The sequence below is a fragment of the Centroberyx affinis genome, unplaced genomic scaffold (assembly GCF_046629955.1).
Source record: "Centroberyx affinis isolate AG114_WGS23_722 - 3 ecotype Tasmania unplaced genomic scaffold, CSIRO-AGI_Caff_v1 ptg005992l_1, whole genome shotgun sequence".
Classification (NCBI taxonomy): Eukaryota; Metazoa; Chordata; class Actinopteri; order Beryciformes; family Berycidae; genus Centroberyx; species Centroberyx affinis.
Window position 1 is genome coordinate 6,452 of NW_027283047.1, and position 27,786 is coordinate 34,237.

The 27,786-nt window shown below is 39.0% G+C and overlaps 1 protein-coding gene across 1 annotated transcript; it reads left to right on the top strand.

The window, feature by feature from the left end:
• The first annotated feature begins 1,289 nt into the window (after positions 1-1,289).
• LOC139668040 (cation channel sperm-associated auxiliary subunit gamma-like) lies at positions 1,290-25,856 on the top strand. Its single transcript, XM_071547515.1, is given in 28 exon segments — positions 1,290-1,373; positions 1,475-1,534; positions 2,448-2,595; positions 4,050-4,173; positions 5,288-5,360; positions 5,453-5,608; positions 6,165-6,336; positions 7,264-7,401; positions 7,943-8,008; positions 8,542-8,661; positions 10,132-10,261; positions 11,277-11,391; positions 12,156-12,272; positions 12,758-12,885; positions 13,917-14,121; positions 15,096-15,158; positions 15,737-15,905; positions 16,401-16,513; positions 16,649-16,729; positions 17,699-17,755; positions 17,886-18,042; positions 19,141-19,204; positions 20,368-20,466; positions 20,596-20,697; positions 22,222-22,314; positions 25,315-25,414; positions 25,541-25,637; positions 25,745-25,856. Coding segments are annotated over 28 exon segments (3,048 nt in total). The 3' UTR covers positions 25,762-25,856.
• Positions 25,857-27,786: the final 1,930 nt, after the last annotated feature.

Sequence of the window (27,786 nt, forward strand, 5' to 3'; positions counted from 1 at the left end):
TTAACAAGGAAACTGATTAAATGAAAGTAGATAAAGCGGATGAATGATAAACTTACTAACAGTTCAACATTGCTACTGTTTTACTTTATAAGATAACTCCCAGATAGCATTGACCCGTTGGCCCAACTGTGGCATAGCAAATTAAAACATAGCAATTGGTTATGAGCCAACATTGAAAAGTGTCTACGATGGGCCACCGTTGGGCCGACAAGTCATTGTTATCTCAAGTCATTGTTATCAAAAGACTAGCAAAATGTATAATATAACGTATAATATAATTTGGATGGAGAGCTTGTGAAATTGTGATGGTCAAGCGTCTCATTTGTGATTACTACAGCAGAATAAAATGGATCTGATATCTTTTGCCTGTAGTTAGGTTGATACTGTTAGCAGAAAGAAAATCCAACAGCAGTTAAACAATGAATTACACTGATTTCATGATGACAAAAACTTTTTAGAGGTTGATCTACTGTTATTTATTGATTCGTGTTGATGATATGTGTCTTGTAAATCATGGTAAATCTTGACCTAATTTATTTTTCTATAGAGAATACATGAAAAGAATAGAAGTTGTTCATCAGGAAAGTTAACCCAACCCCCCTCATGCCTTTAGCTGACTAGCCCCTTTTTTAAGACTAGGATGTGGTGGCCAAAACAGGTCAACATCCACAAACTCCTGAAGAGGTATAGTCACTAGGGATGTGATGATATGCTTATCTCACGAATCGATACGATTCAATACACGATATAGGCTTCATGATTTGATACAACCAAGATACAATGTCATAAATAAAAGTTCAATGACAACAAAGTCTGACTCACTGTGAAGAATTCTGTTTATTTCTGAGGCATTGGCTTGTTAGAATGTCAACAACAATTTAAAAATGTCATTATAAAGTGACAATAATATAATTTGGATGGAGAGCTTGGGAAATTGTGATCAAGCGTCTCATTTGTGATTACTACAGCAGAATAAAATGGAGCTGATATCGCAATTAATTTGAGACGCATTGTCAGATTTTTGTATTGCGATATATTGAATTTTGATATATCATCCCATATCTAATAGTCACTGGAATTAAATTGATCAAAAGTGAAATATCACCTAAACAACTTCAATTAAATGCCATGAGGCTGTTGAATACACAACTTAATTTCATTCACTCTTGATTATCTTTGTGCTTCTAACGTAGATGAGGACCATCCACGGGACGGTTTGGCTTGTTTGCCTTGTCCTCAGCCTCCTGATGGGTAGAGGGCTTGGAGGAAAGGATCTCTGTGAATGGAGGATGCATCTTGGTGATCTGCTGGACCCCACCTCCCCATTAGAAACACTGTCTGACCAGCCTGTGGAGAGCCACAACGATACCACTGTGAGTGTCTCATATTTGTTTTGAATTTTCTGTTTACGTTTGGTAAATTAAATGACATTCATTTCTCTCTGTGTGTGCTATTTCCCATTTTCTTTTTGCAGAAATACAAGGGCTCTCTCTCTCCTTACTTTCTGCGAGTAGATATACTCTGTGGTTCCAAGGTAAAACACACACACTCTTCATTTGGTAAACCTTCACAGACGTCCAATCAATCAATCAATCAATCAATCAAACTTTATTTATATAGCACCTTTCAAACAAATCAAATGCAATTCAAAGTGCTTTACAAGTGATTGACAAAATGTAGAATGTTAAAAATGGATTTTGAGACTAATGCGCACCAAAACGACCAAAACCCTCCAAAAAAACAAAGTTAATTGAATAAGACAACAATAAAAGATGGGTAGATAAGATACTAAAAGATAAACAATGAAAGATAATACAAGCAATAAAAATAACAATAAAAATAAAATTATGAAACACTACACAAAATAAATTGATTATAGTAAAACAGTAAAATGTTCATAAAATAAAATAGAATAAAGTAAATAATAATGATCAACAGTGAAATGTTGATAAAACAAAATAGAAAAAAAAATAATGATAATAAATAGAATAAGTATAAATACTAAAACCATAAAATTATAAAACACTACATAAAGTGGTAGTTAACTTAATTTGCAGTACTTTTTAGGTAGTTCAGCTAGTTCAGCTAGTAGTTCAGATTTGGATGGTGTTTTTTGAGATATAAATCTTTTTTTTATTTGTGGCGCCCACTAGTGGTAGAACTAAAAACACTTTGTGGGTGTGCTCAAGCAACACTCTTCAAAATGTGTTTCACATTTTAGTTTGATTAGATGAATGGTCAATCAATTATGGACAATTTTGTGTTAGGCCGTGTTTCATTAAAAGTTGACTGGTTGATAAAAGCCAAACAATTTGGCCTATCAATTATCTTTATGCAAATATTATAGAGGACAATCCCAAGATGCCTAAATTGAGATTACATTTTATAGTTAGGAGTTTTTATTAGAGCACATTAATATAACCAAGAGGGACTGTTGTTTCTAACAGGAGTTGTCAAGACAAGCCGTTCTGGAGGCTCACTCCACAGGTTTGATCCCCACAGTAGCAGTGACCATCCAGGAGCCCGTCCGCCCCAGCCGCCGCAAACCACAGAGACTGGAAATCGTTCTCACCACAGCCCCTCTTGTTGATAGCGGTGTGTGTTTCTTTAAGTCTGTAGTTTTTCAGAGGGGTATTCCAGAAAGCAGGATTGGCAAATTATCCAGATCTGTTAACTCAGAATTCACGGGAATCCGTGATTTTCTGTTCCAAAAACCGAGATCAGAGTAAGTCTAGATCAGTTACTATGCCAATTTATGTTCTCAAGCTAACCTGCTCTGTGGCAGGTTTGAGGCTGACGTGAGTTAAACCTGACTGAGCCTGCAGCATTTAAGCATCACACAAGTCAGTTTGTTTAACTTTTCTGGAAAATGGCTTTAAACCTGTCATGGAAGATCCCGTCGACATGGAAGCTCAAATTATTTGCAGGGCTTTATGTCAAGAGAGGGTGACCGGCCACAGTATGACAGCCACCTGTAGCATTTCATCGCGAGCGTTACCTTTTTAAAAGAGTCACTTTATCTGAATAGCCTTCTTCAGCCTCTCATTTCCCCCTCACCTCTGTACAAACGTTATGCATTGCCCTTTTTTCGCTACTGGACGCTCTCTGTATAACATTGTAGATAGAGATAAGAGATAAATATTAATTATGAATGTGATAAACCCTTTATATAGGAGCGTGTGTCCTGGGGGTCTAGTTGCTCTGATGAGCTCCTTCATGCCATCAGTTATCACTGTAAGGGCCGGCTCCTCTGCTGCTGTGAAAGGTGGTGCTGGGACCCTCACCTGTTTTACAGCCTCAGCCTTTTTCCAATTAGCTACAGAGTGGAAGTGATACGTCTAGGCCTACATTTAAGCTACTATTAAGAAAATGAAGTAGTTATAAATTAATAAAATCCTACGAATTTGAATTATGGTATTATACTTTTTTTAAATTTGTTGCCAAGTGCATTTCATGCCGCCTGGATTACACCTAAATTAAAAAAGTCAGTAAGAGTGTACAATTCAGGCAATATGTTGCATCCTTCCTATTAATTAAAAACATTAGTTTACAGAGGTCTGTTAAATGTTGAATGACTAAAACATTAAATGTGATAGTTAACTCACGCATTAACTCCATCTACAATTTTTTGACATGCTTGTTTTTTGAAAATATGCTGAAATTCACTGTAAGCTGTCATTAATATTTCATGTTCGGCTGGAGTGAAATATGACGCTCTGCTCTGCTTGTCGCCTCTGAATCCATCATTAATCCTATTTTCAGTCCTCGATTGAGGATGGCTTTATAAGTTCACCATGAACGCGCACAGTTCAGTATCAACCTATCCGGAGTTGATCAAGCCCGATCACTGAAATCTGAATTAGTTGTTCTGGAACCGAAAATTCCCGCTATGCCGTGTCTAGCTCACTCAAGTCAGAATTCAGGATTTAGTTCAGGATTTCTTAAACCGTCTTTCTGGAATACCCCTCAGGTTACCCCTAAGCTTCTACTTCTACCATCCTTTGCTCTTTGTTTTATGTTTTGAAGCCGGTGTATGTTTGCCCTCGCAGTGCCTTGTGAAAGCGACATATGCCAGATGGGTTGGTACACTCGAATGCCTATCCTTAACGGGTCAGTGGTGTACCGGGTAAAGGTAGCGTCCAACAGTCTGGGTCGAGACCTACCAGAGAAGAGGTCAGTCACAGAGTGTTGTGTGTCAGATGTGTGTTTGTGTTTTGTGTTTGCGTGAAGCTATCGTTAAGGCAGCTCTGCATGACAAGCATTTAATGCTCCATGCCACATTGCTTAGAGCGCTGTCTTAGGGCTGGGCGATATGGTTGAAATCAATATCATGATAATCATAAGGATTTTTCTCGATATCAATATATCACGATATGGCTCACATATGCAAAATCACATTAAATAATCAAATTAATGTTCATCTTATTGAACCGAATGGTGATGTTAGGTGTGACAAAACTGAAATTTTCAAATAATATTCCTACCATATCTCAGAGTTTTTAAGTAAAATTTGCTTGTCATCATCAATTTAGACAGCAGAAATGTGTGTCACGATATTAAAATATCTTCATATCATCACGATATGATTCCACTGAAAGACTATGAACGATAATATTGAATTATCGCCCAACCCTACGCTGTCTTGTTTTGACTGGATACACACTACAGGACTAAATCCTGTCCACACTCAAACCAAATCAAAGCAACTTTGTTCCAATAAATACTTTCCCAGTAATTTGTTTTGCAATTAGTTTTAAGACCTTGTGATTCAGTGTAAACTTCCTGCCTTTTGTCAGTGATTGCACTCTCTCTGATTGGTTGTTGGTGTTTGGTGTTGGTCCTAGAGCAGTGATTCGCAAGCTTTTTCATCTCATGGACCCCCCAAATAGATATGTAATAGACAGCAAACCCCCCATTTGAAAAGATTTTGTTCTGTGGAACCCTATCTGGGAGGATTTCTCTCATTAGTTATGGTTTAGTATAGAATTTAATAACTACCCATGCTCTAGAGTGATAACCACAGTGAGGAGACTCACGCCTATAATCAAACAGTCATGATACATTCTCTCATTGTGCTGACATCTAGTGATTGAAATAATAGTGAAATTAAATATTTGTCATTTTGCTGGGGACCCCCTGGAGCCCACACAAGGTCTCTGGACATCAGTTTGGGAAACACTGGCCTAGAGCACCTTGCACAGTCTGGACTGATTGTGCCTAGGCAGCAGAGAGATGAACTGTTCTGTGTTTCTGTCTGTCTGAAATGTGCTTTGTCCTGTATGAGTAGCTTTGCGGTCAACGTGAACGGCTTCGTACGTACAGCAGAGCGAGGGAAAGAGGAGATTTCCATCGGTTCGGAGGTGAGGACAGAGGGTGAGAAAGGGAGTGGGTGACATTCCTCGGTCTCATGGCCACACCTCATATGTCATCTCTCCTCTGCCTCGCTCTGTAGCTGCCGGTGCTAGAGGACGTTCTGGCTGTGGGCAGTCCGTCCGGTCCGCTGTGGTCGGTGGTGGAGCGAACTCCTGTGCTGATCCTGCCCGGCATCCCCGGTCACAAGGCCGTGCTGATGACATCCACCGAGTTCCAGCACACCAGCCTCATCGAGGTGAAACAACCTGAAACGGTGGCTTAGTGGTTAGAGAGACCGTCCTTTAATTGGAAGACCCAGGTTCAAGCCCCCAAGGCAGCAATTGTCTGTTCTGCTTGAGTGTCCTTGAGCATGACACTGAATCCCTACCAGCTACAGGGGTGCTGACCTCTGACCTCCCTGTAGAGAGGGCAAGAGAGAAAAAGTGCTGGGCAGATTGAGTCTTTTTGGTGAATCATTCATTTCGAACCAGTACCTCAAAATGAATTTAACTTTCAAGTTTTTTCCTTAGATTGAGCCATCCGTCTTCATAACTCAGCCCCACCCATGTCTATGAACAGGCTATTATTCTGTAATGCAAGTTCAGAATGATGAAACACAAATTAACAGAACGAGCAGAATAAGCCTTATTGTGAAAGGTTTAAGATGGTGGAATATCACCAAGACAATATGATTTAACACTAAACTATGTCATCCTCTTAATTTTGGCGACAACTCTGGTTACAGATGGTCTCTCTCTCTCTCTCTCTCTCTCTCTCTCTCTCTCTCTCGCTCTCTCTCTCTCTCTGTGCAGGTGGGCATACAGAGCTCATGGCCGGACTCTCCTGAATGTCCGCAGGTGGAGTTTTCCTCCATGATCCAGGAGGCCATATCTACTGAGAGCTCTCTTTTCATCCGTCACAATCAGCTGCTGTATCGCTTTGTTGGCAATTACTCCCTCCTGCCCCTCACGGCGCCCCCCTCAGGTCTGTCACCTGTAATACACTCCGCTGTATGGGAAAGTAATCTACGCGTGCTGACTGAAATAGACTGCGAGTTCGAACACCTCGATATCGATAATGTCACAATATTTTGGGGGAATGAGTATTCATGCTTTCATAAGATATTTACACACAAGAAAATTTTGAAAATTAGTAATGACCATTAGTAATCAGTAATGTGAAATCAGTAATAAGTAATGTGGATATGATGAGCAGGTAAAGCCAATCATTGTTCATTTTACGCCAGAACAGGCTGATAAGTTCAGAAAATTTTATCACTTTACTGTAACGCAGCCTTTAAGACCAGGAAGAAGTGACATTTAAGTTATTTCACAATGTTACGATAACCAAAATCCCAGACGATATCTAGTCTCATATCAAAATATCGATATTATGCGATATATTGCCTAGCCCAAGGTTATTTATTATTTTGGCCTGTCAGCTTCTGTCATGACCATTAATTCATTGACCACATGCTGCTATTTGATAGCAGCAGAGAGTGAAAATGATTTTCAGAGTTCGTACAGTCTGAACAGACAGTCAGAAAATCTGGACAAATAATATGCCATTCTTTATGTTAAGTTATGGAATATTATTCATATCCAAAAGGTTTTGGAATTGTTATGTTATTATGTCATTCATTTTTTTGTTTCTATTTTTATTTTTTAATCGCCCAAGTTTTAATATAAAGCTTGGCTACTGTCATAACACATACAAAAATATTTAAGACCTGGGACATTGATAGCAGCCATTCCACAACAAAATCAACATTTGACTTTAACAAATATTGGTCTTGGAACTTGTGCTGTATGTCATGCAGTATCAAAAATACAGTATGTAAGAACTATGGATTGTTAACGTGTGTTAGTAGATGGTTCGGTGAGTTAACATCCTCTCTGTATTATGCCTCAGACTCTTGGCAGCAGCTGCTGGGTTCAGTGTGTGTGTCGCGCTTGGTGCCCGTCTTCCTGCCCCACGAAGGCCGAGAGTTGTTCTTCGTCCTGGCAGGAGGCCGGAAGCAGGGCCGCCTCTACAGGGCCCACAGCTACGGTCAGTGCCAAGCTTCAGCAGTATTACTGTTACTGTAGGGAAAATGCATCAAGACATGCTGAGTGATGAAACTCTGATGAAACACAGGTTGGCATTTTGTCCTATCAATAGCCATCATAGTTTGATAATATTAGAGTAGAACAGAATAGAATAGAAACCCATTATTATCATTGTACAGAATACAACGAAATTAGGAGCGCTACTCCTGATCAGTGCAATTAAAAAGACACAGGGAACAAAACAGAAACAAAACAAAACAACCTCATCAAACAAACATCCACAGCCAACAACACAGGTTCTAAAATAATAATAATAAATAAGTAAAAATAAATAAATAAATAAATACAATGTAATTTTGCACTAGAATAAGTGTACATTGTTGCACTAGAATAAATGTAATTATTGCACTAGTATGAATGTAATGTTACTACTGCAAACTTAATTAAATTAAACTCTGCACTGATAAGAAGATGTTTTATTTTGGCATTCCTGTCACAACATTCTCTGCCTATTCTAATTCTGTAATTGTACCTTTTTCCAGATGGTGAAGTTTCATTCACTGAATTGTTAGACTCCAAGGGGCGCACCACATGTGAGTTCATTCAAAGTGAGTTTTTAACCTTCACTGCTCAGTACTGTGTATGGTTGGGTTTTGAAGGATGATACCCATGTTTTTAGACTGAAGTCATCAATTGCTGATTTTCCAAATCATTAAATTTGACCATTTTCATGCCAAAAAAGTATTCAGTGTTTCCCCCAGAATTGTATTCTTGTCAGGGTGGATTAGTCTCTGAAACAGCATTTAGACCATCATGGGACACTAAAACTCTCCACTGAAACCCAGACTAATTAAATTCCCACCACACCTATTCAGTGGTAGGGGATACATTACTGCCTTTAAATGAATAAATTAATAAATAAAATGTGTAAAGAAAATACTTCATGTCAGGTTTTACAGACTGTTTTTCTGTAGCTGTGGTCAGGCAGGATTTGGACAACATGACTAGCCCATGCAGTATTTAATAAAAGGCCAATATCAGTGAGATATATCGGTCTAACAACAGTATTGTGACAGTCCACAGATCAACAATCAGGTGCTGAGGTCTGGTGAACTCTCTCCTCTGTCTGCCTGGTCCTCAGGAGAAACCTGCCGGGTCACATGGGCGACACATCACCCCCTGCATGAGCTGACTGACCTGGTTCTTGTTGAGCTGCTGCACAAACCCAACATGACTCGCTCCTACCAGCTCCTCCTGTTAGGTACTATAACATGGTGACAATGCCAAAAGATCCACCTAAACCTCCATGACTATGAAATAGTCCCCCAAAAAATATCAAAATCCGCAGGTCACTTGTCTATGACGCCGTATTAGGGCCATTGTAGGTGAATTTCTTTGTTTACCGCAGCCAGGACAAGTGAGGTAATGGGGTGAGTGGGAAAAAAACAGAATTTCTGAGATTAAAGTCAGAAATTTACAAAAAAAACAACAACTCATAACCTAGCAGCTCACCTACCATTAATTTCACTATCTAAATAAGTAAACTTGATGCCAGTTTGTTGCTCCTCCTCATGTTCAGTCTGTGCTGTGGAGACTGAAGTGTTCCACTTGGTTGTTCCTTCCTTGCAAAGTGAAGCAACATGGTTCCTTCCCAAAAATCAGAATCAGAATCAGAATCAGAATCAGAATCAGAATAAAGTTTATTGCCAAGTAAGTTTTCACAGTACAAGGAATTTGCTTTGGCATGGAGGTGCATACAATAAACATAAAAATAATAAAATAAAATAAAATAAAAATAATAATAATACAATTAAAAATATAATAAAAAATATAATAAGAAATAAGAAATAAAAATATGTACAAATATATATGTGCAATATAACAATATAACTGTTTTTTTTTTTGTTTTTTTTTCAAGTGAATGAAATGTACAGTTTGTACAGGTATGTGCAAAAAAATTTCCAAAGAATGTGCAAAGGTATGGGGGGGGGGATAAGGGACTGTGTCAGTGGGGGTCCCGGGCCTTGTTGATGAGGCCAGCTGCAGACGGGAAGAAACTGTTCTTGTGGCGTGAGGTTTTGGTCCTGATGGACCGCAGCCTCCTACCAGAGGGGAGTGTTTCAAATAGTTTGTGTCCAGGGTGAGAGGGGTCGGCCACAATCTTTCTTGCTCGCCTCAGGGTCCTGGAGGCGTACAGGTCCTTAATACGTTTTTACTTCCCTTACTTTTAATTTCTGACTTTAGTCTCAGTGTAAATTCACCTAATATGCTGTCATACTTGTCAAAAACCTGCAGTTAGAAAATGTGAATTTCTGCAATATTCTGCAGCCTTCAGAAATACAAGGTGAAATGGAGAAACAATAGAAGAAGTCATGAAATGAAGACAGAGCAGAATTACAACTTTTCAATCGACAAGTTGTCCGCTCATACTGTAGGCAGCTGTGACTTTCCGCATGATTCTGGGACTTCCCTATTTTTTTATTTATAGCTCAACTTATTTTCAGTGATGTTACCTGGAAAACCAGCGGGTTTGTTAATAAAACACTATGTTTTTTCTGTGCAAATCCAAGTAAACCTTCCATATCTTTGCAGGGACGAATTTTCACAGAGCGGGGGCCTTTCCCAAGTTTATTCCCAAAGGTAACATTTGATTCCCCATCTTGATTAGTTTGTTAATTTTAATGAACAGATTTCTGATGCCGTGTGTGTGTGTGTGTGTGTGTGGGAACAGACAATGGAGACACGTTCACTACAGTGACAGGGTTGGAGGAGCAGACTGCGGTGCCTCTGGAGCTGAGGGGCCTGGTTTTCAACCCCAACACCAACACCCTCTACATCTGGGGAAACACCCTGCTGTGCTCGTGTGTACCTTCCTCTGTCTGTGTGTATGTGTGTGTGTGTGTGTGTGTGTGTGTGTGTGTGTGTGTGTGTGTGTGTGTGTTTGCATGCTTAAAGGATTCTCCCTCAAATACTCTTACACTGTAGATATCATCAGTCTGTAATGTTCCATGCAGCTATTTAGTGATGAAGTGTTGTAATTTACTTTTTTGGTGGCAGCCACTTTCCCTCAGCCTGCCTTGTCTACTTGGTTGGAAAGTGGTTATGATGCACATATTGTAGAATAATCTGAATTAATACAATAATAATTTTTTGGATATTTATATATATACTGTATATTAGGGCTGGGCGATAATTCAATATTATCATTTATCGTCTTTCAGTGGAATCATATCGTGATGATATGAAGATATTTTGATATTGTGACACATTTCTGCTGTTGATGATAAATTGATGATGACAAACAAATTTTACTTAAAAATTCTGATAAAATGAGGTATGGTAGGAATATTATTTGAAAATTTCTGTTTTGTTTGACATCACACCTAACATTACCATTCGGTTCAATGAGATGAACATTAATTTGATTATTTAACGTGATTTTGCATACATGAACCATATCGTGATATATACTGATATCGAGAAAAATCCTTATGATTATCATGATATTGATTTCAACCATATCGCCCAGCCCTACTGTATATACAGTACTGTGCAAAAGTCTTAGGCACCCAAGAGTTTTTATATAAATTGTGTCTTAGATGTTTATTCATTTTTTTTCTGCATTAGTGTGTCAGTAGACTGCTCTTTATAGTACATTTTTTGATATTACTTTTTTTCTTTTACACGTGCCTAAGACTTTTGCACAGTACTGTATATTTTTATAAAATTTATTTGGACACAAAAACCCATGTGTAAATGGGTCATTGACCCAGTTACACATGGGTAAGCTGTGTAACTTTGTGACTTGCCAACATGTGCAGCAGTGACAGTCTTCAGCCGGGTCTTTTGTCTTTTGTCTTTTGTCTGTTCCAACAGTCAGGATATGGGGGAGAGCTACCTGGTGTTTGCTGGCTTCCCTCCAGACCAGACCATCAAATACTTCACACTGTCCTTTCATGGAGAGTTTGCCTTCGTCACGGAGACTGAGGAGGCAGGTCAACACTTTCACTTTCACTTTCACAAAGCAAGCAAGCTTGTGCCTCATAACCTGGATTGTGCCACTGCACACTGTGGGCAGAGGGCATCCACACGTCCCTAAAAAAATCTGAAATGTTTAAAAAAATAAATAAATAAATTAAGAAGTATTAAAATGTCTTAAATACAGAAATGAGAAAGTTTTATCTTTTTCAACATGTTATGCAGGTTTATTTTCAATGCAGCTATGCAGATTTACATCATTTGCTGAAAGCTGAGGCAAAGTAAGGCAAACAAAATAAGGACAATGGCATGAATTGTGTATGTGACTGGCACTAGTGGTCAATTTTCTTGACTTCCATTTGATCACAATAAGTTTAACCCACATGCATGTCCATTGTTAGATTAATATAATACAGTGACAAACACGTTTTGTTTACATCACATCTGCGTTATTAAACACAGTTGCCCCTTAACAATTATAATAACATTTGTTTCTTATTCTGTCCATTTATAGTTTCAGAACTTTCATCAGCTATGTTCAGTCTGAAATATTCTATTTTGCTTTTGCTTATTCTATTTAGCTTTTTGTTTCTTTATTTTGGTCGTAAAATTGGTCCTAAAACCAATTCTAGGTAACATTAAAAAGGCCTTAAAAAGTCTTAAACTTGGCTTCCTGAGGAATGACAGACTGCTCATTCATGTATGTACTGCACTGTGTGTGTGTGTGTGTGTGTGTGTGTGTGTGTGTGTGTGTGTGTGTGTGTGTGTGTGTTCCAGCTGTGGTGGGGTCAGGAGGCCATGGGGAAGGTGGTGCGTGTGCGTCCCTCTGCAGGCTCCTCTGGCAGCGACAGCCTGCTCACCGTCTTCTACGACTGGGACAAGAAGCTGCAGGAGGTTACTCAGCGCTCACATCAGCCTATACAGTCACAATAAGAAAACTGAGAATAATAAGAATAATAATAACTTTATTAGTTGGAAAGTAAGTAGGGATGGGACGATATGCTTATATCACAATACAATTCGATATGCGATATGGGGTTCATGATTCCATACAGCTACGATCGCTAGAATGTAAACAGCAATTTAAAAATGTTCTTAATTGACCTGCCTGGTTAAATAAAGGTTAAATAAATAAATAAATAAGATACAGATTACTACAGCAGAATAAAAAAAAAAGCAAATATCGTGATTCTTTTTTCTGCTCACGTCACATTTTTGTACTAACAGAACTAATGACAACTTTGTTCCTATAGCATCATTCTGAGAAAGTTTACTCACAGATTCACAGTCACAGTTATGATTCCTGCTGTGGTCTGTTTCTGTTTCCTCCTCTGTGGTTTCAAGTGTCTCTGTTGTGGACTTTCTACTTGTGTTTCCAGGTGGTTTACCACTTGGACGCAAACGGGAAAGGCAGAATAGTGAAGAGATCGGTGCCTGTAGCTGAGATCCTGTCTTACAGCCACTCCTCCTCATCGCCCCCGACAGTTCATCACAACAAGTAATGTGGGTTTTTTAACTCATTTTTGAATTGTTCAGTGCCAACTCAGTGTCTTCCTTTAGAGCTCTTTAAAAAACACACTTTATAGGCTTGCCTTGAACTATGGTCTGTATTTGTTTTGTTGTTTTAGTTATCCTGTGCGTTTGCCCTTTTGTTTTTAGCATGTTTTGTATAATAGCATGTGTTGCTGGTGTATTGGTTTTGTTAGTATGTTGATATATTGGGTTGGGAGCATAATTTTAGTCCTAAGGCTCCCCATACCCAAACCAGGGTCCATATCCCTACTACACCTTTCACCCTTAACCTAACCAGGGTCTGTGTTAGGCCTGTCCCGATAATTTAGCAGTATAGTATGATTATCTCAGACAAAATTATCTTGATATACAATATTATCATATAATATAATATAATATAATATAATATAATATAATAAGATGAAAACCATAAAAACATCACTGTAATATTCTTCAGTTACTTAAAAACTAATTTATCATATCAATCACAAGACATTTCTTTTTTTAATGTAAGACTGAACTTTTTTCTTAAAAAACACAATTATAAAATGCTGGTTTAGCTTATAAAAACTGAAAGGATAGTTTTAAACAACGCATAAAAATCCACTTAACAGCATCTTAAATAAAGTCGAATGAGTCAAAGTGCTACTGGCCTGCATCCACTGTAACTCAGTCAGCAGCAAGAATATAACAGTGTATTTGAGGACTCCCCGTTTCAGAGAAAATAAAACATCAATGCTGACAGGAGAGAGACCTGGGACTGTGCTGAGTTTGTTATTTGCTTCCCAACAAGTCACCGGTTATTGCGGTGGTTACGGTTAAAAAAAATGAGGGGCGATGTCATAACCGTTATTGTTAATTACCGCAATATATAGTAATACCAGTTGTTGTTCCATTCCTAGTCTACATGCTAATCAGGGTCAACACCAGCCCCGCCCTTTTCTCTTACCTTTACCAGAGTTTGTATCCCACCCCAACCTTCACCCCTTTACTCTGTTTCTACTCTCATCCCTGTCTGTACTTCAGTGCCTTCTCCTTCCCCCAGACCTGTCCGTTAGACTGGGAGGTTCTGGAGGATCTGCCCCACCCGGAGCCCTACAGCCGCCTGCTGCGCTACATGGCCAGACCCCCGCTGGTCCACCGCTCCTCCGGCCTCCACAGCACCTCCTCTCTGGCCTCCTACCAGGACCTGCTGCACCACTTCCTGCTCCTCCACTGTCAGTACACCATGGTGAGCTCGCACAGCCCCTCCCAGGCCCGCCTGCTCTCGCTCTGCTGTGTTGCACACCTTCCTTTGGCAGGCTGTGCAGGCTACCAGAAGGCTTCTCTCTGGAGAAGACAAGATGGCGGCGGGGGTGTAGGATTAGTTACAGGTGCCACAGAAAGAGCCAAGAATATACAGTGCATTTGGAAAGTTTTCAGACCCCTTCACGCTTTCCACATTTTGTTATGTTACAGCCTTATTCTAAAATGATTCAATTCATTTTTTTCCTCATCAATCTACCCACAATGACAATGGCAAATGTATTAAAAAAAAAAAACTGAAATATCACATTTACACAAGTATTCAGACCCATTTACCTATGGGTTTCAGACATTTTACCTGTGTGTAAGTGAACACAATTATCTGGTTTTGCTTATTTTTCCATGAACAACTTACATGCATTAATGTACCACAGAGGAGTACTTAAACTTTTTGAGAGTGTAGGCGTACTGCAGGCGTACTGAAGCTTCTCAGAAGCTCCATAGATAACTTAATTTATTAATTTATCTGTCATTTATTTCAGTGACACTGGTTTATGTATCCTCTATTTTGTTTACTGACATGGTGATAAATTACTATAATAAGCAAAATCTTGGCATTTATATTCATTTATAATATGGCTCAAGTACGTAACAGACTGCTGCGTAGTCCAACAAAAATAGAAGCCATACGTATCTCCAAAGTTGTGGCTCATCTGACTCTGGTTTTGGATCCAGCAATGTGCTGCAGCTGCAGTGAAGTAACTACTATAACTCCTTAATGCTTTAAGATACAGATTTCATGTTAATTCCATCCATGTGTTATAAAGACAAGTGTGTTGACATATTAATATTTGCATTGATTGAATGAATGCATTAATTAACTTTTCACATCACTGGTTATGTCATGGTGATTACAGTGGGACATTATGCAGCTCAAGTGCCTCTTGTTTTTAAATTCAGGCCATTGGAGACCCTGCACAGAACCCAGTTCAGCGCTTTCAGAAGCACTATGTAGAGGATGTGGTAAGGCTGGCACAGTAACTGAAAGTTAAAGTAGTAATCCTCCAGTTTTTTATTTTGTTTCTATCATCTCTACCTGTCAACAGTGTGGACGGTACTGTGACGTCTTTTTCCTGGATTTTCTGTCGGTGGCGCTCTTTTCTTTGTCTGTATCACTTTGTTTTTGGCATCACTTCCTGTGCAGCAGAGGATTTTTCCCAGGAAAGAGCCACCAGACACCGGCTGTTTAGAACAGCAAATGGAAAACCTTTCATGAACTGGCCATAGGTTGAATCACTGTTATATCAATCATCGATGAACAAAACAGACATGTATTAATATGAAAATGTTGTGGATTATTACTTTCAGTATGGCCTCATTGCCACCGTTTTGCCAGTATTTTTGTTTCCAGTTTCCAACGCAGTAACGCGTTACTCAGTAACGGAAAGTAATGTAACGAGTAATGTAACTACTTACTGTTCCTGTAGAGTAATAAGCAAAGTAATGTGATTACTTTTTAAAGAAGTAATAAGTAAAGAGTAATTGATTACATTTTCCAAGTAACTCGCCCAACACTGAGTTGTTTCATGGTTCTCTGGCAGGACTACAACTTCTTGATGAGAGTGGAGACGGACAGCTTCACCAGGCCGGACACAAACTCTGACACCGTCTTACCTGATGAGGTTTACCTGGACCGACAAGCCTCCTTCTCCTTCACCGTGTACATCGCTATTGACCCAGCACGCCTCTCTGTGAACAAGGACAACAGAGGTGGGACTGTGGATAGACTTGCATCAAAGAAAAACTATGGACACACACACACACACAAACATACACACACACACATACTTTTGTTTTCCTAGACTTGATCTTCCTCTTATTAAGGTGGTGGTATACTAACAACAAAAACAAATTTACCTGAAATAAAAACACAGTCGCTTATTCATTATTCTTTAATTTTGGTATTCACATGCTGCCTCTTCTTTGGAGCAACTGTGTGCAGTTTGCACTTTATTACATTAGATAAATTTCACATTCACCCTTGTGATTTATATTAAAGTTGGTTGGTCAATTATATTGGTCAATTTATATTAGGTCAATTTATATTAGGCCTCTTTGTCATTTTTATGAATGTTTTTGTTCTCATGTCTCTCTTGGAAAAGAGATTAAACCCTATCTGGGTTTAAATAAGGGATAAGTGAAAATGCAACTCCTTTTGGAGCTCAACAGCATGCTTTGTGTTCATTCGATGTTTGTCGTCTACAGAGCTCAGTGACACAGATCGTATCTGGCTCTCGGCTGAAGTGTCCAACCACCTCTACCTCAGTGTGTCTTTGACCAGGACAGAGTTTCTTAACCGAGGGGCCGTTGCCTATAAGGTGACAGGCATACACTGCACATCCTGTTTTTCTCCTTTTTTGTCCTGTATTCCCTTCATATTGTCAGAAAGTATCCTCCATACATTTAAGACTGTGTGTAATTAAAAGATTATGTAAATAGCTGTGTTTTTTCAGGTGACAGTGACTGACAGGGGGTTGTATCCTGGCCAGGCTTTGCCAGGGGAGCAGCTTCTCCCTCACAGCCTCCTGCTGCGGGTAAGATACAGTATAAGAGCTTATTATTCATTAAAGGTTCCTATGCATGCATTTTGTATTTTCAACTTGTGAAATACATCATATTTATAACTGCCACTACTGACACTAGATGTCACGTTGATTGTGTATTTTCATAATCCTTAAAATGACCTCAAAATGAACATACACTTACATATTTAAAATAAAATACAATTTGCTGTCTAAGGCCATTTTTGATATTTTGTATACATTGAAATTGCCACTTGTTTAACACTTAATAACTGCTGTTACTCCGTTAATGCTGATATCCTCATGTACAGTACAAATTCAGTTAATCATAAAGTCAGTTCAACTACATAGCTGCTCAGAAGCGCTAAAGACAAAAAAAGAGGCAAAACAGATGAAGGAATTCACAGAAATGTATTTAAACCTTTTACCTAAAATGATGTCAACAAAGTGATTTAGTGATAGAAACGTGTGTACTGAGCAGTTGTGTGTTTTTTGTCTTTTACTTGTGCATGGAGAATCAATTTCATCTATGTCACTTCTCAAAACAATTTCTGTCCACAATGACAAGAGCTGTTTGCATGAAATGTGATGAAATCATTGAATTGCTTGCTTTGATTGGTTGGTTTGATTGAAGCTGTGCCTCTGATTGGTTTACAGACTTCAGTAAGGATTTTATCGAGAGATTATTGGTATTATTGGTGGTATATTTTGCAGTCATGGGATGTGAATTAAACACTTTCTCTAAGAAGCTTTAGTTAATGTAACGATTTGTCTTGAAGGTAGCTTTACTGTAGTTCAACTTCTTCTTCAGTGTAAATGGTAGCTTGTAAAACATGACTTTTAAAGTAGCTTCCACAACAATGCTTATTAAGTCAGTCTTGCAGGGTGCAACTTTCAGATAAAACTAAACTATTGATCACTGTCATTACTATATTTGATTAACAATGAACTTATGAGTTTTAAAATCATTTGGGAGAGCAGGTTGCCCACTCAGAGATGCAGTGCTTCCAGCAGACCAGTGATGGAATGGCCTTCAAGGTCAGTATTCCTTATTATTGTCTGGTTTACACCTCCAGCATGTATGTACACGCCATTGTTTAGAAAGAACAGAAGTGAAAGCTTGGTCTGTGTCTGCCCTTGCCGACGTTATCCTACTTGTCCACCTCAGGGCCACTACAGACTGCCCATCTATGTCGGCTGCCCCCCTGGAAAATGGCTGGCATTTGATGTCACCAGCACCCTGAGGGAGGCCACCCTCTTCAATCACAATTATTTGAACTGCTACAACCCCAACGCTGTCTTTACCTGCTTTTCCTTTGGAGGGGGTGAGTCCTTCAAAGCCTAAGACACATTTGATGGGTTTCTAATGTCATAAGACATGAAAAAATAAGATGAAACATTAATGATCCACATTAAGAAATTAGGCACAGCAGCAAATAGTGGAACGATACTGAAAGAAAATTAGAATATAAATATAAACAAGAGTAGAGCAAATGTAAACATGCTCAATTGACAATTCCAAAGTAGAACATGTTAAGTAGGAATGTATGGAGGAGATTATGAACAAAGTACAGATTACAGCAGTAAGAAGGTGTGGGGAAAAAAATGAAAATGATGAAATATAAATATATATGCAATATATAACAAATGAGCTGAATGTAAGAACATTAAGAAAACAATATGAAATGAAAATACTATATCCAGAACATACATGAGGTGCAAAAAATGCATTGCCATTTACATTAAACTGCAATAAGCTATATCAGACCTTCTAACCAATCCTGAAACTAATGTGTATGTGGAGATTTCATTGAGACATAATGATGTAAACCAATATCCACACAGCAGCAGCTGTGTTGCTGTTTTCACCAATTTCCTAAAGCTTGCTGTCACATTCCGCTCCTGAACGAAGCTCCTCCCGGTCCATTCACTTCATTAAGTAGCTTTTCCCTTTTATAACTCTGTGACATTCAGTCCAATTGCAACACCTTGAATTTGGCACAATTAATTGGGACACGCCACTTTTAAGCCCATAAATGGAAGTTCATTGGGAAATGCTTTTAGTATTAACTAGACTTCTTTTAGACTAAAGCAACAAATACTGTAAATGATAAAGGTTTGGATGTTTCTCTTGGATATTATTATTAGAAGTCTGGGTAATTTTACTTTATATGGAGGGTTAGGGTTAGGTTTTTTTAAATTTTATTTTAAGTGTCATTCGAACATTTTACTTTATGTCACTGCTTTGCAGTTGCCATTTCTCAAATGTGTCCAAAAATGTGTATATGTATGGGTCAACGTTTCCATACAGGTACACATATTCTCACATCAAGTTTTGTGTGGAAAGTGGTGTGGTTTGAAGACCTGATTTGTGCATACGCAATGTTTATAAATGAGATCCCTTGTCCCTCGGCTGTGTGCAGTGCTTCTTCCCCACTTCCTGATGCAGGACGTGGTCTCAGGAGAGTCCAGATGGTTCCTTGGGAAGTGAGTAATGATTGTTGCACATAACACATGGTGCAAGTCATAGAGTCAGCCAAGTAAATACAGTGAATTAAACTAATCCAGTTACGTTCTTTGTTGAGAATTCATGAGTTATAAACACTCTTGTAGCACTGTCTTGTTAATCTTAGCCTAGTTTTTGGTCACTTTGTTTCTCCTTCTGTAAAACACAAATATATGAACACTGCTATAGCATACCTTCTCACATAAGCTTACTAAACTGCCTGCTTGCTATGGCAGCAATATTGCAGTTGGTTCTGAGTTGCTACAACCGACCAAACAATTCTCATCAAAATTATGCATTAGCTTATATCACCCATTTAGAAATGTCAACTAATCTCTGTCCAAGGTGATCCTGACTTTAGCACAGCTGCTTCTCAAAATTTAACATGTCCAGTTGAATTCCATAGAAAACTTAGTTAATGGTGCGTTCACACTATTCTGCTTTTTGGTAGAAAAACCTCCACCTTAACTGCATTTTGTGCTGATAATTTAAAAAACTTGTTGCAAGACACACTTGTTTCTATGACGACCCGCTGCAGTAGCTGCTACTAACATCGAACATCTGCAACACTGCCATTGTGATCCATACATACAACAACTGCCACCTTTTCTATCTCCACTACTATACTATACTATCCTATACTATACTATACTATACTATATTATACTATACTATACTATACTATACTATACTATACTATACTATACTATACTATACTATACCATACTATTAAACCCCCACCTCTTGTTTCTTGCCATTGGTCAGTTCACAAAATAGCGGTTCACATAATGTGGTCTCTTAAAATCCTTGAACCTCCTCAACTTTAGAAAGCGCTGCCTAAAAAGATGCCATTTGCAGCACGTTTCCAAAGGAGCTGCTTTCCATTTGCATTGCAGCTGCTCCTGATTAACTTTAAAGTAAAAAAAAGCAGAATAGTGTGAACTAAGATGTCAAACCATTTTTCAAGTCTTTCCTTGCTTAGATTGTTGACAGACTATTATCGAGACAAAATTATCAGCAAAATTGGAAGGAGTACCAACAATTCTGACTGGATTTTAAGGAAAAGGCATTAAAAGATGTTTTTTGATGAATGCTTCTATATCACCATGGCTGGCTGTTCTGTTCTCCATCTGTTGAACTGTAGCTACACCTTCAAGGTTGTTGGTGGTGGAGCGCACTCCAGAGACAACATCCGCATGTACAGTCCAGAGGAGGTGCTAAAATACAACAGCTTAAAATATGGGTAAACAGGAAGCACAGCTATCAGCTATCATTAGTCACAACAAGGAATTGTTGTCAGATGCATCTGAGTGTTCAAAGTCACCTATATATTGGTCAGTTTATCACAGAGACACCAAAAACTCTTTGTCAGGTCCCACAGGAGTCTGATTTGGAAGGTGCATCAAAGTAGTGACTCTGTCAGCCTCACTCAGGATGGACATGTCATCATGCAAGGACTGAAAAGCAAGATACGGTATTACTCCATAGACTGTTCTGATCATATGACTGAATTCATTTGGCCCTGTGCCTACCAGGATGCAGTTGTTTATTACTGAATTAAAGGTTAATTTCGGAGATTTTGGACCTACAGTATATTTTGTCTCTTACGTACCTGTAGTTCTTGGACCCACAGACAAAATTGGCTCTAGAATCAGTCAGTCAGTTGAAACAGCGAGCTCCATTGCCACTTACTGCTAACAATGGCTATGTTTACATGCACACCAATAATGCGATTATAATGCGATTAAGGCAATAATGCGAGTAAGGCAGAACCCATGTAAACACCATACTCTGATTATGATAATGTGATTATGCTCATAGTCGAAGTAAGCACAATCGCAGTAAGATATGTGGAGTACTCCGATCTTAACATCTACAACATGATATGGTAGAGCAGAATTATTAAATATTATTAATAAAACTATAATTACTTAAGAATTTAAATATATGTATATATCCCATTTCCACAGTTCTCTCTGGATAATAAATAAATAGTACTACAGTCATGTAAAGGGGATTATTCTGGGGAGTTTAGGGGTTGACAATGAGCAAAATCTTCCACTAGCTCTGGGCCAGTAACTTTCCAAATTCACTGGCCCTGAGATCATTTAATAATTGTTTCGGCATTATTTTAACATCAAATGTATTTTCTCCTTATGTAAAGGTTTTTATCACTGTATATGTGTTCAGTGATGGTTAGAACTATTATAAACTCAAAAACAAAATAGACCAAGATAATAATATGGGCATGAAAAAAAAGCCTAGTAGATAATTAGGATTAAGCCAATGCAAGAACATGCATTTCATGAACTGACAACTCAGTTGTCAGTTGATGAAATCACGTAAACGGCTTAATCAGACTATTGCCTTAATCACAGTATTGGCAATAGTCGCATTATTGTGCGTATGTAAACATAGCCAATGTGTCCAAATGGGGTTTGTCAAAATATCTCTAAAAAGCTGTTTGTGGCTCCACAGGGGAGTTGAGAGTATACGTAAAAGTTTAAATGATTTGATTGATTGATTGATGATGATTTGATGATCTGATTGATGATTTGATTTGATGCTTTCATGACACAGTTCCTCCATTGCGCACACTTTCACTAATCAGGAAATCACAGAACTATTTTTTCTCTGCCGCAGCACAGAATGCTGTGGGGTGAAAGGCTGTTACTGGCGGAGTGATCTAGTTTGGTAGAAGATGATCCACTGAGTGGAAACGGTGTGGTGCTGCTGCTTTCCGGGCCGTGGAGAGAAATACGTTGGCCGGTCTCCATAAGGGTTTTCACAGACTGACTTTTTTGGAGATATTTTGACAAACAGTTTGGACTCATTGTTAGCAGCAAGAGGCAACAGAGATTGCCGTTGCCTTAGGCAGCTGACTCTGGAGCCAATATTATCTGCGGGTCCAAATACTACAAGTATGTAAGAGACAAATTATATATAGGTCCAAAATTGCCAAACATATCCTTTAATGGCCAGTGGGTGTGTTTTACAGATGGATGTGTCAAATAAACTCGCCTTGTGGGAATCTGGAGCCTCAGGGTCACAGCAGCGTCGATATATACTTTGTCATTGAGATTTCAAACAAGTATGTGGGTTTGTATTTTTGGTGAAACGTCATTTCCCTCAAGTGATGCTTTTTCTTAAGCTGAAGTTCATAATGCTCACAGAAGAACAGACACTAACAAACACATTTCAGAAAAAGGACTTGATCACTCAGTTTTCCTCGGCAGTAGAGATGTCTCATTTACTGCACTTCACCAAAAAGCAAACCTAATATGCTAAATACAGAGCGTGATACATCACAGGACCGTTAGAAAGTGATACACCATTTCCTTTAGTATAGTGCATCTGATAAATAGATTAGTTTCTCTTCCCAGTCATATTATCTGGATGACAGAGTCCTTGTGTTAGTAAGAACTCACTGAAATTCAGTCAGAATAAATAGCATGTCCCAGATACTTACAGAGCGATAGTGACAGGAAGGTATAATATGGAGGTATTATTGGAGCAAAACATCTGAGCACCTGTGACAGTGGAATTTGTAGTTGTAGAAAATACTCACACATGTGTATCAGTAAATTTGAAGTCACAGAGAAAAATGCTTTAAGAGTTGCAAACTTGTAGAATTTTTTTCTCTCCCACAAACACAACACAACAGTTACACCTTTTCAAATTCTTCATTTACAGGTGCACAAATCCTATTCTACGAATCACAAATTAAGAAACTCATACGCTCACATTTTTGCTACAGTTGCTGCAGTGAATATGGTGCAAAACACATTCACACACCCGTATCAAATAATGTGAAGTCATGGACAACATTTGCACATCTTCAAATCAGTATGTGAATTCATGCAATGAGAGTTGCACACCTGTAGAATATTTTCTCACAAATATTTTTTTTTTCTTGGATATTTTTCTAGCACAAACACAAGTCAATAACTACAACTGCTTGAATCTGTCGCTACGAATCTCAAATGCTGTTTTTTCGCTCACAAATGACAAGTTCCGCGCGCTCTGACTTTTGCACCACATATCTCAGTGAAATGTGGATTCGTACCTGTAGAGCCAGGGGCGGGCACTGTTCAGAGATCACAGAACCCTTTTGGCCAATCAAAGGAGCTCGTTTGGGCACCTGCGCAGTAGTGGCCCACATGAACGAGTCTAGTGGCGTTGTCATAGCGACCGTGACGACGGCGCATTTATGTGCAGGTTTCTAGGTTCTGATTGATTGTTGCTGCTGCAGACTCGGCTCTTCGGGAAACCATCGTCCAGGTATGACTCTATCATTTATTCAAGCACAGAACATTTGCTTTATTTGTATAAATCTTACATCCGATGTGAAGTGATTCAGTCTGAATAAAGTTGAGCTAAGCTAACGTTGGTAATAACGGTTAGCATAACGAGACGGAGTCAGCTAACACATCCATGGGTTAACATCAGGCAAGTTAACTTAAAGATAGAAATGTTCGCTAGATTATAGACTAAACTTTGCATTTGTGATTTATGCTCCACTCGTGTTGCTCCACATGTTGTGTTGAACGTTGTCTTGTGTTTCTCACAGAGAGTCAAGTTCATGCCACACATCGCTAGCCAGGTCCATGTCAAGGGTTTACTCGTGCTTAACCAGGTGAGGAGATTTATTTTGAACTTAATTTAGAGCATTTTCGATGTGAGATGGTTCATGTCGGTCACAGATAGTAATGACTTGGTAGCACCTTTTTCACCTCTACTGGAGTCAGTGCTTCACAAATTAAGTACTTTTCACCCTGTGCTGTAATCATCATGATGATGTATGCTAACTGTTTTCTGTTAGACACTGAGCCGCAGATACTTACTGCAGTTTCTTCTGTTACAGAAACCCCTGCTCTTCAAGAACCACTGACACTCCTCTAGAAAATGCTCCCAAAGAAATTAACTTATTTATGATGTGTTACACTAGTTTCTTTCTTTCTTCACTAGATTTCGTATTTATTTATTTTTTACCTTTATTTTACCAGGAAGTCCCATTGAGATGACAAAAATCTATTTTACTTGATTTCTTAACATTTTGCTTTTACTGAATCTTACCTGTACTGACATATTACAGCTGCCCTCTGTGGACCGGGGATCTCTAAATATCCACCTGTTATAAACTAGTGTGCCAGTTCAAAGATGATTGTTTTTTTCTAATCACTGGATTGGTCTTCTTCAAATGACTGTCTGATGAGACTGATGATGAGACTGTCTTGTAATGCTTAATACTGAGAATGTTTCAGTTTAATACATCCATGGTACGAATCCACATCTATAGAATCCACATTTCACTGAGATATGTGGTGCAAAAGTCAGAGCGCGCGGAACTTGTCATTTGTGAGCGAAAAAACAGCATTTGAGATTCGTAGCGGCAGATTCAAGCAGTTGTAGTTATTGACTTGTGTTTGTGCTAGAAAAATATCCAAGAAAAAAAAAATATTTGTGAGAAAATATTCTACAGGTGTGCAACTCTCATTGTATGAATTCACATACTGATTTGAAGATGTGCAAATTTTGTCCATGACTTCACATTATTTGATACAGGTGTGTGAATGTGTTTTGCACCATATTCACTGCAGCAACTGTAGCAAAAATGTGAGCGTATGAGTTTCTTAATTTGTGATTCGTAGAATAGGATTTGTGCACCTGTAAATGAAGAATTTGAGATGGTGTAACTGTTGTGTTGTGTTTGTGGGAGAGAAAAAAATTCTACAAGTTTGCAACTCTTAAAGCATTTTTCTCTGTGACTTCAAATTTACTGATACACATGTGTGAGTATTTTCTACAACTACAAATTCCACTGTCACATGTGCTCAGATGTTTTGTTCCAATAATACCTCCATAGTATAATCTTTAACTCTGTCAATTATTTTGTATACTTGCGAATTAAGTGGAATTTCTAGGCAATTGAAATCAATATAAAAATTACAAATTAATATCTAAGGAACTAAAAAGATAAAAGTAGGGCACATTAGCATCAGGTTTACAGTATAGGCGAAAATAGGCAACATTTTATTGAACCTTGTGCTTCCAAGTACAAACCAGAACACTATCTGATGTCTCTTTGCAGGGGTGTTGATCCAAGTACAAACTGTGAGTATAACTACCGGTTCACAGTCGTCATATGTGGATTGCCCTTTGGTTACCTCACAGAATCTTACTACAGTCAGGTACGTGGGCCTCAGAACTGAGAACTTTTAGTAAATTGAGTAACTACATGTCAAGCTTGTAGGCGCAATATTGTTTAGTACGGGAAAGTGAATCCAAGTGACTTTGAATTATCCTGCTTCTTTCAGATGTTTTTTTATAGCATCTGTGGTTTATCATGTGGAGTCTTTGTGTATTTTTTGCTGCGGTCCAGGAATCAAACACCTCACCCACCTACCGACAGTGGTAAGAGAACATCTTCATGAGTGTGAGATCCCAGTGTAGTCCTGAATACTATAGCCATTTTTTCTGATGTAATAACTTGTTTGTTTGTTTGTTTGTTTTTTTACCAGAGATGGACTCTGATTAGAAGAAAAAGAAGAAGAAGAATGATAATAAACTGTATTTATTTATATAGCACTTTATATAGCACTATAGCACACAAAGTTACAAAGTGCTTCACGGTGGAAAGAAAATAAAAAAATTAATTAATAAAACATGAGTTACAAAAAATAGAGTAACATCAATATCATATGAGACAAAAAACATGTTGCATTTAAAAAGACACCAGTGTAGCTTGTCTGAGTTCCTGAGGCGGGGCGTTCGAGAGACTGACAGCAAACACCCACTCACCTCTGGTCATTACATTAGATTACATTACATCATTTAGCAGACGCTTTTGTCCAAAGTGACGTACAATAAGGTCACCAGCTGGAACCAAGGAACCACCAGAAAGGCCTTGACAGTAGATCTCAGGCTATGATCTGGCTCATAAAGAGTTAAAAGATCAGTGATGTAGCTAGGGGCCAAACCACATACAGCTTTAAAAGTAATCAGTAACAGCTATCAATTCTAAAAAGAAACAGGCAGCCAGTGGAGGGAAGCTAAAGAAGGAGAAGGAGAGCAACATGAGCAACTCATGAAAATGGTGTAGTAAAGATCCCTATTTTCTTTCATTTTTGTCACTTCCTTTCCTCACCTACCTCACTTCCTTTCCTCTCCTTTCCTCATCATTAATTGGCTTCTGTTTCACCCTTTGTCACCCCTCATTTACCTGATTGAGTTCACCTGATCACTCCTTATTTGAAGACTGCACTCCCTCTCACTCACTCTCTCACCTTCGCATGGTGTGGCAGTTCTGATTCAAGCCCGTGTGTTTTTCTTCCTTTCATGCTCATAAATGCAATTCTTTGATTTGGAGAAATTAAACCTTTGTTCAGAGGATTGAAGTTTCCTGGCTTATTTCCATGCATTCTGATCCGATGCCCATGATGATAGTCAACTTTTCATTCTGAACCTCCTACTTTACATGGTCCTTCGAGCCGGATGGGACTATTGTCATGGATTCACAGCCATCAGATGGGACCCTTCGACGTTCTGGTCGTGAAACCCGACCTCCTGCTCATCTGGAAGATTATGAAGTCCAATATCCTGGAGCTAGAGGTGCTGCATGTCAAACAGAATGCACACATCATACAAGAGACACACATGGGTTACAGGATGATACACAAGACGAACAAAGGAGACATGAGCCTGATAGTAAAAGGGCAGATGACATAACTGATGTTGCTGATCCTGTGCCTACTGATCAGGTTGAAATCATGAAGGAACTTTTAGTGACAATGAGGGGTATTCAGCGTCTTATGAATAGATCATCTACTCCTCATTCCTCCTCCAGACATGCATCCAAATCTGGGTCATCTACAGGGAACAGACACTCCGTGTGTTACCTACCAGCAGATTCTCAAGCAGAACATCAAGCTGCAGAACACCAAGCTGTTCAATTTCCAAGTGTTAAATCACGACAACACCAGTTATCTTCTTGTCCACCAGAGGTCAGCCGTCATCCTGTTGCTGTTTCTTCTGCCATGCCCTATTTACCTAACTGGTCAATCCTTGATGCTGCAGTTCCTTCAGCTGGTCTACCTAGGCCAATCCTTTCTTCAGAAGACTTGCTACCTTGCAGTTTTCCTGCAGCACCACCAGAGGGCCACCCACAAAGTCCATGTATTCAGCCTTTGAATCCTCCAGTTGCAAACCCTGCTCAGCCTCTTGTTTCCTTTTCCTCCCAGCAGAGGCAGTGTTCCCCTCTGATGCCTCAGTCCTCTACATCTCATGGCCACCAGGAACAGAGACCTTTGGCACCCCCTACTGGCAGAACACATGTCTACAAGCTTGAGGGCCCTTCTTTCCCAGACCTTACTAGAGAGGATGAAATGCAGTCCAGGATGCTGCGTATGGCACTCAGTAATCTACTCGACCCTAATGAGACAGAGCATTTTAAATATCATGTTCTCCTTGATCATCTGAAAGTGGACCAAGCCAAGCGACTAGCTCTTGCTTTCTCCTATGCTTCTGACCCATACACCCAAGCCATCAAGGCTCTTGATGAACG